The 12,978-nt window shown below is 48.2% G+C and overlaps 1 protein-coding gene across 1 annotated transcript; it reads left to right on the top strand.

Annotated features, from left to right (window-relative positions):
* The first annotated feature begins 8,748 nt into the window (after positions 1-8,748).
* On the top strand, positions 8,749-11,586 carry LOC100276043 (uncharacterized). The gene is given in 4 exon segments (NM_001149928.1): positions 8,749-8,845; positions 9,214-9,356; positions 9,905-10,415; positions 11,194-11,586. Coding segments are annotated over 4 exon segments (864 nt in total). The 5' UTR covers positions 8,749-8,772; the 3' UTR covers positions 11,331-11,586.
* The last annotated feature ends 1,392 nt before the right edge of the window (positions 11,587-12,978 follow it).

The following is a 12,978-nucleotide window of genomic DNA, read 5'->3' as shown; positions in this document are numbered from 1 at the left end:
TTAATAGTTAACAGTTAAGCAAGTAACTTAATTAATATGAGCGATTCTAAGCGAGACGAATTAACGACGCACGACGTGCAAACACGATGTGCGCAACGCGCGGACACAAACGACTTAGCGCGCGGACAACGCGCGATACGCGCGAACGGCATGCGGCAAGGCGCGCGACACACGCGAACGGCACACGACAACGCATGCGAACAACACGCGCAACACTCGCAAACGACACGCGACGACGTGCGCGAAACAGCATTGCGACACGCGCGGACCGACATGCGAAACTAATAATTAAACAACGTGATTAAACTAAATAATTATTAATAAATAAGATTTCAGTTAAGGTTAATTATATTGGTGACTAATTATAAATGCGCGAATCGAATTCCTAAATTAGATTTTTAAATTGAAATGTCGTTTTAGTAGCCACTGGTTAAACAAACGTTTAACTAAATTAAATAAAATGTGAAAAATTGGGATAAATATTTCTAAATTAAGATAATTTTAATACGAATCTAACGCAACTTGAATGGATCGAATCGGGTTTAAAACGCAAAAGTTATGAATGTTTTAAACCATACTGTAATTCGCGCGGACTAAATTTACAGAATTGTCATCTTCTTCCTCTCTTCATCTTTTTCCTCCCATCCATGGAAGAGAGAGGAGAGGAAGGGGAGGGGCCTGCGCAGGGGAGGACGAGGTTGGGCCGGCCGGGGGTGGGCGCGGCCGCACGGGGCGCGAGGGGAGCGGCCACCGCTGCCGGGGAGGGGTGCGCGCGGGCGCGGGAGCACGGGAACGCGGGCGCCACCGCCGGCCACCGCCGCCGCCGCCGGGGAGGGAGAAATGGGCACCGTCGAGGAGGGGAAATGGAGGGGGGAGGGGCGCCGCCACCGGGGAAGGTGAGAGGAGAGTGGGAGAGGCTCTGCACGGACGGGAAAACGAAGAAACGAAGAAACCCTAGGTGCAACAATGGAGGTTTCTCACCGGGGAAGAAGACCCTCGCCGGAGCCGAGGAGAAATCCGTCGATTGCCGGAGATTCGGGGATCCAATCGATGAACCGAACGCGCTGCGACGAAGCCTTCGACGAGACGAACGCAGCGGTACCCTCGGATTCCGCGGACGATGCACGGATTGGGAGTAATTGCTCGCCGGAGTTGTCGCCAGAGTTGGAACCGCCCCGAACTTCGGCGAGCAATACCGGGAGCTAGGGATTGGATTTGGAGAAAACGTTTCGTGTTCTGTAACGGGCTCGACGAGATGAAGCCGGACATGTATATATACATAGGGTTTGGACGAGATAAAAATTTCGGTTAAAATTCGGATTTTACTATTTTTAAAATTCGAAAAAGCCTAGAAATCCATATTTTGTGCTCAAAATATTATAGATACTTTCAAAAATTCCAGAAAAATTCCTATAAATGTTTTGGCACCTAATGAACTCAAAAAACATAATTAGAATTTCTAAAAACATTTTTAGGTTCCACAAATAAATAGATTTTGTTTTCCGGAAATAGAAAAATATTCCGAAAAATATGAAAATTTACCGAGCGCTTCTATAAGATATGTTAACATATTTCAAACACATTTTGCACTTAGAAACACTATGCAACAGCATGAATGCAACAACCAAAGTGCCTCTAGGGCTCATTCCACTAGGTTTACGCTAATATAAAACAAAATAATTCTCCATTTTTACTGAAAAGAGAAAGGAAAGCGAAGAACTGAGAGAGTAACACCTGAATTTGGTGGATATTAGAAAAGAAATTTTATACCCCCAAATTTAGGGTGTTACAGAGCGCAATCTCTTGCTCGAGTTCTCGGGCTCTCTGCTCCTCGCAATCTCATCTGGCGCACCTTGGTTTGCGCGGTGACACGTTGATGCTTGGCCTCGAGGATGTCTTTCTGCTTTTGGAGGTTGCGGTTCTTCGGCTGAGACGCCAATGACTTCACCGTTCTCTGTTGCATCTTCGCCCTCTGGTGGAGCGAAGCCTGGGGGTGGTGCTTGTGGTTGTCCTCCGGAGTTGCAGGTGCATAGGGTGCCTTCGGGAGTGGGTTGTTCATGGCGCTGTCTCTTGCTGAGAGCTTCATCTTCGCAGGCTTCTTGGGGGTGTTGTCTGCGAGGGCCTTGCCTTTTTTCTCGGCTAGCAGCGCTGCCTTCGCTGCTTCGTCGATAGATGGGGCTGCCTTCGAACTAGCTCTCTTGGGTGCCATCGCGGGTGGTTTGTTCGTAGCACGAAAGATGGGCGCCAAATGTTGGAACTTGCTCTCCTGGGCAAGTTGATCCAACGGGGGAGCGGAAAGAGTGCATGCAAGGTTTAGTGTGGAATGGCAATTGCTCCGTTAATCTGGCCTCTCAAGGGCACTGTACGGGGGTATTTATAGGTACTCGAGCGGCCAACGTCCCAAGGCAAGGACGTTTATGCCCTCAGGTACCCGGGTTATCCCCAGAATATTCCCATAAAGGGAGGTTACAACCGTCATTACAGAAAAGCTATTACAGGTTAGGCCCGTAACACGCTTGTCCACGCGGGGCCCATTACAGTGGGCCAAATTCCACGTGGGCCTCCGGGCGAGATGAACACGCGGGATTAGCAGACTTCGTCGGAGTCTGGCCTTCATCTTGCAGTGGAGAGGACGAAGGGCAACCGTGCCGATCATCTCGCCTTCGTTGGTGTAGCGAGGCGACGAAGGCTTCGCGCGAAGGGTAGCGTCTTTGCCTTCGCCCCAACAATTACCCAAAAGTACTCCTTCCAAGAGGAAATACCAGAGACCAGAGTTATAACCATCAATATTAATCATCATCATATAAGTATTCAAAGTTCTTCTAATCAAAGAGAATCCCAAGGCTGTCTTAACCGTGAGCACGACTGATATGCCAATTTCTAACACTCTATAGAGGTTGCACACTTTACCCATGAGTCATGATCCCTTTCCAGCCTGAGTTGTACAAACCCGATCCTCACTACCGAGGTGAATGGCTAGGGATACACTATGTAGCCTTTACAAAGATTCCCTAGAGGTCATAGTTGCCTGTTAGGTTTCTCCATTTTGATAAACACATTACTTCTGCCCACAGGAAGGGTGAATAACAAAACCAAATCAAAAGAACCTCGGTAACCAGCCTCGACAGAGCAAGTACTGTGCCCGGACCCCATTGACGGCCATACGACGAAGCCAACTACACCTCAAGTTCCTCTAATTAATCATCTAAGGGCGTCCCATTCCACCGTAATGGTTGTACTGTTATCCCGGCTAGTCACTCATCGAACAGTCCTTACGGAGAGGTACTCAGGAAACAACCTGAGTTCCCTAAAGTATCACAAGATCATCATCAGGATAACATCATCGTATCATAAATATTCACATCATGTTCGTTGATTAAGGTAAAGCAATAACATAAAGCTAACCATGATAACCCAAAAGGTAAACAAGGATAAGGTAAATACAGACTAGTCAATCCTTAGGGTTCAATAAAGTAATGCAGGACAATGAATTATATAGTAAGTAGGACATAATAGGTCAGAGGACACTTGCCTTCATCAGGTTGTTGCTCAGGAAGATCTTAGGCAACACACTCAAGAACCACAGGCTGCTCGTTGTCTAAACGAATTAGCGATCATGCATTCAATATATTTGGATAAATACAAATGAACAATACACCAAACATATACAATTAAGTGAACATAAGTTTGACAGAGCAGTATAAACACAAAAGGTAAACTTAGGTGCTAGGGTGAACTAGCACACTTAGAGGTTTGTGTTTCTCTAAGTATTATCTATCTCGGTGGATTGCATAAATTAATTCCACTTATTTTAATGAGACACAAAAGTATATCAGGGATAGATTCATACATTACATATTATTAATCTCACAAGGTTAAACATCTAATTAACATTAGGGTTTTCTTTTTTATTTTTCTTATTAATAAATAACCCATTACCTAAACTAACCTATAGTCTAGGCATAAAATTAATATGTGCATACAGTGAATGATCATAATTTACTTAGATAGAGAATAATCATATGAACATTTTTCAATTTGAATCACTCAATTTGGAGTTCATATGCAAAAGATATGAAATAATCAAGCTTTGGAATTTAAAACCCTAAATTAGGTCTAATTCTATGATTAAATAAAAATCTAAGGTTCTATCTGCAAGAACACAGGGGCCTACGCGCGAAAACCAGGGACAGTGGGTTGTTTTCCGGAAAACCGAGGGTTTCTTTAGCAAAACTGTCGCGCAAAGGGGTATCGGGTCTCCTCAGTCGTCAGATCCACGATCAACGGCCGAGATTAGATCCGAGCGCAAGCGTGCGCGCGGACGCGCGATGAGCGCTGACAGTCGGGCCAGGGGGTGTCAGCGACCTAAGGCAGGGCTGACTGGTCGGGCCGAGCTCCAGGGGTGCGATCGTGGGCACGCACCCGAGCGGCCAGATCCAAAACAGACGGTTGAGATCGAGTCGGGTTAAATAGAAACCAGGACGTTAGATCCCAGATGGACGCCTGATATATGATGGCGGGCTCGGGCTGGGTGGCTGGCCTACTCGCGGCGGCGGCGCCCGTCTTCGCGGCGACGTTTCACTAGAGGCGAGGCCACGACCACGACCACGACGAAGGTCTAGGGCAATAGGGAAGGGCTCAGGCACACTCGGGGTGACACGACGGACTCAACCATAGGCACGACACCGGCGCAGGGGCACAAGAGGGCTTAGTCCGCAGCGGAGCGGACCAACGGCGGCGCAAACCCACTCCGGCAAGCAATTACGCGAAAGACAGGGCAACACACGGGGAAATAAGAGCGTGAGGGAGTTGCTCACCTCGAGTGGAGACTCTGGAGCGCTTGAGCAACGACCGAAACATAGGGAGGCCTCGGGTCGACAATGGCGGAGCTCCAGCTGCCAAGTGAAGAAGCCGGTTACACGGACCGGGCAAACCAAAGGGGTTGGGGCGAACCAGGAGGTGTCCCACATTGCTGGCGAAGGGGCGAAGCTCACCGAGGCAACGGGCGCGACAGAAACTCAGTGGCGGCCACAGAACAGGCGGTGGACCACAGCGAGCTTCACGGGCGCGTGCGTAGAGCGAGATAGAGGGCGAGGGTGCTCGACTGAGGGCGCAACTGAGCGGGGGAGGGCGAGTGAGTGAGGGCGGGCTCCAGAAAAGGCTTGGGCGCGTGGGGGCGTGGCCGGGAAACGCACGGTCGTGGGCGCGTCCTCGGTGGAGTGCGGGCGGTTCCGACAGGCGAGGCCCACAGAACAGAGAGAGCGGGCGAGCGAACGGGCAACCGGGCTGACGGGCGGGGCCCGCGGGACAGCGAGGGAAGGCCCGCGTGCGCGGAGGAAACCAGCGCCGACAGATCGGCCCCACCGGGCAGCAAGAGGGAGAGAGAGAGCGCGCGGGGTGGCGCTCACAGGCGGGGTTGAAAGAGAAATGAGCTTAACCATTTCCTATATGGCGTAACTAGTTTGCCTAGTTTGCTTAACTATTTAGTGTTTGACGGCCATCACAAATTATATGGACTAACTAGTCTGCCTAGTTGATATTTTATCAGGCACATAAAATTTACATAAATATACAAAGAAAATGATCTTAATAATTCTATTCGATTGGAGCAAAACAAAAAATAGAAGCGAAAAATTCGATTTTTTTTGGTAGAATCCCATACCGCCGAGCACCGGAAATGGAAAAAAAATATCGGTTCCGGCAAATCCTGAGCGAGATTTTTCAACTCTGATGTGACTCTTACACCAATGCAAAGCACCGTTCAAAAATGCGATAATCTTTTCCAACGTCAAAAAATGAAAGGGTAATATAACGACGTCCCTAGTACACTCCCCATAAAAAAGTTGAAGAGGCACATACAAAAAGGTAGGGGAAAGATGAACATAAAAAAAAGAAAATCTAGGTCGTCCCAGCCTGCGTACAACTAGTTTAAATTTTTTTTTGTTACCCGATAGAAGGGTAGTACTACTAATATAAATCTAGGAGCGAAAATGCAAGCACGTTCTAGAGCACCTGGCTGGTCTGATTCCGGATTCCCATTCCCATCAACCAACAGGGTTATGGTCGCGTTGTAGGTAGGATCTGTTTGGTAGATGGAGTGGAAAACGCACTCGCGCTGTGTTGTTCGTACGGGATGTAGGTGGCACGGCGGCAGCTAGCTCCTCCGTCCCTCACGGTGTTCGCGCCGCGCGGTCAAGGGTGAGCTCAACGACGCGTACGGCGTACCCATCACTCGTGCAACCGCAAGGAACCCATTCATCGTCGTCAGAATAATAATAAGTAAAAACACTACGCCGTCGTCGTGGTAGAGGAGTTGTGCTAATAATTGGCGGAGTCTTGTCTCTTCTCAGACGCCATGGCGACGTCAGCCATGCGTGCCCTGCCCTGCGCGATGGCCACCAGGCCATGCTACTCAGACCGCATTTTTTAATTTAATCATTTTTCCAAAAATCGTATTTATAGCCTGGTCTATTTTTATTTATGTTTGGACTAGAATTATTGAAAAGTTTTTAACTTATTGTAAAGAAATATTTAGATCGTTATCCATTACCACTTCACGGTGGCTAGAGTTCGATTAGAGTTCCATGAGTCATGTAATTTTACTTTAGCCCTAAGTTATGATAATTTAGACTTCCTAAAATTTTACCATAACATGAGTTTGTGATTTTACCACGGGATAGAAACGTGGTAAAATGGCTAGCCAGATTCTAACAAATACGAGTCACACTAAATTATAGTGTGTTAAATTATAACAGATTTAGTGTGTTAAATTATAACAAAAATCTTAAATCGATCATGGTAAAATTTTAAGACACAAAAAACGATTTGACTGTTGGCGTATTTTTAGGCCACACATCAATTATTCCTAGATCCCGCTCACGGGGAGTTGAGACCTTAAGAACCCTTCCACGAGGTGTCGGACGGTCCATGATAGGTCACTAGACCATCCGCATGTAGGTCATCGTGGAGCAGATAAATACGAGCTTCTCTGCAGGCGCGTGGACCATCGGCGTATAAGCGACAAACCGTCTGGTGTTTGCTATGACGCAGAGCGGTTCATGTAGAACCTAGATCTCGCCTCTCGGGAGGAACCTTGTCAGGGAGGAGAGATTATATGGTTGCTTCATAATCGGCAGGCCACCCAAAGCACCTCTAGACGGCGTATAGTCGAAGAGAGGTAAATATTGATTGAGAAACTACAACTAAAGCTAGGCGAAATCTAACGAGTCCTTGTGAGTTTTTTAGGATAACCACGTATGAGATAGGGGTCCCAAACTGAATTAATCTAATCGGGGACTGTCCGGACTACTCACGCAGAGCGTGGATCATCTGGGCCACAAGATCAAACCGTCCGACCATACATTTTAAGCATCAAACTGTCTGAAGCACCAGACTATTCGGTGATAGCCGCCGAATTGTCCGATGTACGTCATCTAGGAGAACTCTACCGATGTCTTACTTCATCATGCCCTCTAGTGCTTTTGGTCTTATTACTGATCCTTACGGTTCCTTTCTCGCTTGGAACCTTCCGAGTAGTAGCCACTCCTAGTGATGGGTTCGACGTGTGAGGATCACCGATGACTACACTCTTGCCCCTGTCTTTATCCGCCACATCTTACCGAACAAAGACCTTCTCATTGGTCAGCTACAGTGTGTTGATAGAGAATGGTTGTATGCCAATATGCATTTATTGGAAGTTTAATGGGACTTCATTTTTATCCGATTGTATTTGCCGACAATAGATGTAGCATGTGTTGTCAATCTACCTCTTTTGATCTTGTTGCTCTTTGCTTTTTTTTATACAACTCGAGGCAGTCAATAATCATCATGTACCTTATGGCCGTGTATTTCCGCGTGTGGATATATATAGAGGCCAGATTTGTATCACTATCTCTAGAAACAACAACGTTCCCCCTCCTCCTAGCATTATAGGGGTATAGCAGAGACAGGCTTTCGCAGTGCTCCGTGGTTGCTTTTGTACCGTGCTAGTACACGTACACCTACAAGATCAATCGACCGATGCAGCGTACACTTCAAACCTCCGGACTTGAACGTACACTTCATCGTCAGTGACCTACTCTACTACCTCGTCAGACGTCGTCCGTCGTCCGTACTCACGAGATTATATATGTTTTTTCTAGTACACAAACTGTCACTCTGCTTGAGCCTTGACTCTTTTAATTATTGACGAGTAGAGTGGTTTAACAACCGTGTACTAGCTAGCATCGTGTCGAAGCTAGATTACATTACACACAGTACACAGGCAGAGAGCGTGTCCATCATCATCAGAATACTGTACTACCGCTACGTTACGTCGTCCAAGCGTCCAACACACACATCGCTAGCTAGTGCTAGTCAATAGAACTAGGCAGGAACCGTGCATGCGTGCATGCGAAACCTGCTATATGCCTGTTTAGTTTAGGTACGATTTACGCACGGTTCCAGAGGAAAACCCCAAGTCCAAGTAACAAGTGAAAAGGGTAGTTGGGTTCTTGAGGACCGAACACCGGCTCGCTCGCTCATTTCCCAGCTCCAGGTTCCAGAACACAGCTCCGATCCCATTCCCATCCAATTGGTTCTTGGAATCGCATTCCACGACATAAATAGCATCTGCACTGCATCCCATATGTTTCTCAGCGAGCATGCTGCAGGCCATTTCTTCCCACCAGTGTGCCGTTGTCGCTGAAGCCCCAGCCCCCAGTAGTGTGATTCGTTCATAAAGGTGTGAGATCATCCACACAACTAGCTAGCTCGAAGCTAGTAGCTGCTGCCATGGTAGTAGCACTGAGGCTGGGACACTTGTGCTGCGCGGTTGTGCTTGCGTTGTCCATCTCTTGGTGCAGAGGTAATCCGTCGACCCGGCCACGACGACAGCTTCTCTGTTTGTTGCCGTGTGAAGCATTCATCTTGACTACTGTTAATAAATTCCTTACTCCATTCTTCTGACTACTGTTAAAATCCCTTACTTCGACCTTGTTTATTTGTGGGGTTTAGTTTTATAAAGTTTTGCTCCTCTTCTTCTTTTGTGCAAAAAAAAAGGGTTTTATATATACAATACTTATTTTGTCCTCAGAATCTGAAGCCTTTGCCAAGTAGAAGCCAGCTCCTGTGTCTTTTTTCATAGATATTCTAAGGCCTTCCAGAGCACATAATGACACTTGACAGGCGTATATAATTTACTGAACACTTCTGTTGTTTCTATGCGCAATGCAGGACAAGGAGGAGGAGGAGGAGGTGCTGCTGGTGCAGGTGGTGCTGGTGCAGCAGGGGGCGCGGCAGGTGGTGCTGTGGTTCCAGGGACACAGGATGCCATCCAGATCGTGTCACAGGCTGCTCTCTGCTTTGACAATAGACAGGTAAGCTAACGACTCTTTGGCCTGCGTCCGAAGGTAAAATCCATCACATATTCACATCAACTGCTCTCTGTGAGGGTTACCCACATAAACAAGGTTCCATCTGACTAAAACATCCCAGATCCCAATGACTGCAGATCAAATACTATGAAAATACATCGAAAATCCCCAAATCCCAAATCCCATGTAGAGCATATTAGATTTAATTTGCCCAATATTATAGAGAACATTACAAAGATTTATGATATCAAATACTTATACTATGGAAATAAAAATTAATAGTGAAACTTATTATACTTATTTAGTATCATAAATATCATTTTACAATATAAATTTGACTAAACTTAAGATGCTTTGAATCTCCAGAAAAGTTAAAACATCCTGTGATTTGGAACGGAGGCAGTATAAACCAGAGAATGATCTTTAGTTTCACCCCCTTCCTTCCGGATAGCCTTTCTTTGCCTTTTTTTTGCATATGTATTTGATTCTAGACAAATGTATGTACAACTGGAAAATGCACTCTACTGAAGAAAGAAAACGTCGCGTGACAGGTGATAAACGGGTGCCTCCAAGCAATGGGCAACAATGTCAACAGCAACGGCAACGGTGGCAGTAGCAATGGCAGTGGCGGCGGCGGCAGCAGCAACAGCAACAGCGGGTCAACGGCAAGCATGTGCCAAGGGCCGTGCTTCGGGCAGATGATGCTGATGATGAACTGCGTGAACGGCATCCTAGGCAACATCCAGGGCTACAGCCCCGGCCTCATGCAGGGCGTCCAGGCCGTCTTCCAAATGTCGTGCGGCAATGTTGGCAACAGCCAGCAGGGTGGCGGTGCTAGTGGAGGTGCCGCCGCCGGTGGTGCTGCTGCTGGAGGTGCCGGAGGTACTAGTGGATCGTCTAGTAGTGGGGGTGCCGCCGCTGCCGGCGGTGGAGCTAATGGCGGAGGTGCCAGTGGTGCTGGTGGTGTCACTGGCAGCGCCGGCAATGCTGTTGGTGCCAGCGGGGGCAACAATATGGCCAACGGTGTCACTACGGCTGGCGGTACCACGAGTCCTAACGGAGGTATGGCCATTTTTTCGATGCAGAATTTTCTTGGCCTCCCCGCTCCACCTCCTCCGATAATTCGAATCGAAGGCAAGCTCTGACTCGTCACTCCCGCCTTTGGCCTAGGCAAGCCGGATGTCTAGCAGCACCGTCTGGCGTCTGCTCGGCGGTGGCTCCGCCGCTTCGCTTGCCGTTGATCGAGCCGCAGCCACTGCCGCCGAGTCACACCCCATCTAAAGCCGCCGACCATTGCACCCCTGCAAACCTAAGCCTTTAACTCCGAAACTCTAACACCATCGAGCTCGTCTCCGATCCGGAAGCGACGATGGTGGAGGACGAAAGGCACGAGCCATGGGCCGGGTCGCGTCGGGCTCACGCCTGCGTTATACGGAATACTATCTAGTATCTGCAGTAATAGACAATCTGTTTAGCAAGACGAAAGCATTATGCTAGTAATTTCAGACACCAAAGATAGTACCAGAATCTAAGATGCTGTTCGATTCACAAATCATAACATAAATGGTAATAATAATGATTCATGCTCGAGGGACAGCGGTAATAATTTTGAATAGGCCGATACTAATTTTCAGTGTGGTGTCCGATTAGGCGATTATGGTAGAACTTAAATAAATATGATTTAACGTTATAGACTATCGGCCACGTTACAATTATATAGACCAAACAACACCTAAAAAATATGATTAAGGCAAAAAAAACGAAACATAATACAGCGGATTGAAACGGGATGCATCTACGACTACGAGTCACATCTAACATCTGCAATGTTGACCTGCAGGCTCACACGTGGCGGTAAGCGATCTTGATGAGCCAATAACCAGCAGCGCAAACGGCCCCATGGGCAGCAGGCTTCCCTCGATGTCGATGCTGAGGACTTGGACGTGTATTTGGCTACTGCGCCTGCTGTGGCTCTGACGAAACTGGATTAGAGATAAGAACGTTGTAAACATTGAGAGCAGCAGCTATTCGTTTCTTTCGCTTGGAAGCGTACTAGCAGTAGTTTTAATTTTACCATCAGCAAAGATTTTACGTGAAGCGTGTGCGACTTTAAAAGTACACATCGGCAAGCAATTCGCAACGTTTGCTTCAATATAATCTTAGCTACATCCTTCGTTATCATTTCTATTTCTATATTATTAAAGCAGCAAGAAAACGCGGCCAAAGAGCCTATTCACGTCGGCTGAATTTTTTTTGACCGTTCGATCGTTGATCGTTGGTTCGAAATGCTCTCGCGTGCGCTTGTGTGTGGAGGCTTCCAGGTGCGTGACGCTTCTTCTATCATCCTCTCGTGTCTCCTTCCTGCATTCCCTTCCCCGCTCGCTCGTGACTGCGGCGACAAACCTTTGGATCTCGCCGCGGCGCCGCCTCCCCCGTACCCCACCCTTCCCCGCCCGCCCGCGACTCCGACGACAAGGCCCCAGATCCCGCCGCCCCAGTGCTCCAACAATCTCGGTAAGCGCGCTCCCCCAAACACACACACACCTCCACCCTCTCCTGCTCGCTCGCGTCTCCGGCGACAGCCACCACCGCTTTTAGCTCCAGATCCCGGCGCCAGCGCCCCGACGTCCAGTTAAGCAGCGGCGGCGGCGGCTCTTCCCCTTCTCCACCCATCCATTTTCCTTGCTAGGGTTCGTCGTCCCCTCCTCATCCCCCTTACCGAAGTGCTCTCTTCCCTTGTCCCCTCGTCCGTTTTGCTTGCTGGGATTGGCAAGGTCTAGCTCTGATGGAGTTCAATATTCCTGCATTCCCTTCCCCGCTCGCTCGTGACTGCGGCGACAAACCTTCGGATCTCGCCGCGGCGCCGCCTCCCCCGTACCCCACCCTTCCTCGCCCGCCCGCGACTCCGACGACAAGGCTCCAGATCCCGCCGCCCAGTGCTCCAACAATCTCGGTAAGCGCGCTCCCCCCAAAGCCCAAACACACACACACACACACACACACCTCCACCCTCTCCTGCTCGCTCGCGTCTCCGGCGACAGCCACCACCGCTTTTAGCTCCGGATCCCGGCGCCAGCGCCCCGACGTCCAGTTAAGCAGCGGCGGCGGCGGCTCTTCCCCTTCTCCACCCATTCATTTTCCTTGCTAGGGTTCGTCGTCCCCTCCTCATCCCCCTTCCCGAAGTGCTCTCTTCCCTTGTCCCCTCGTCCGTTTTGCTTGCTGGGATTGGCAAGGTCTAGCTCTGATGGAGTTCAGAGACTGATTATTCTTTTACTTCAAGGAAACAAACAAACATGTATTTTTCCGTATGAAGTCGACCTGGTAAATCCGGTGAGAGTCCATTCTTTCAATCTTGTAATATCAAAAATTTTCTTAGAAGGTGTGCGATCCTCGCTGGCCATATTCTGCATTCCAGAAAAAATTATTTGTCCGAGAATTTTGAACAAAGAGGGTATCTTTCTTAGGTGGACTTATTTAGTATTCCTATGCTCTGATCATATAGAGTAAAAACATCCAATATTTCTGAGCATTTTATAGAAAACACAGTCATCAATAGAAGAAATACATGACACCACCACCAAAAAAGAAGAAGCAAAGAGCATCGTGTTATTAGGAATACTAATTC

The sequence above is a fragment of the Zea mays genome, chromosome 6 (assembly GCF_902167145.1).
Source record: "Zea mays cultivar B73 chromosome 6, Zm-B73-REFERENCE-NAM-5.0, whole genome shotgun sequence".
Taxonomy (NCBI): Eukaryota; Viridiplantae; Streptophyta; class Magnoliopsida; order Poales; family Poaceae; genus Zea; species Zea mays.
This window is presented reverse-complemented; position numbering and strand designations above follow the sequence as displayed.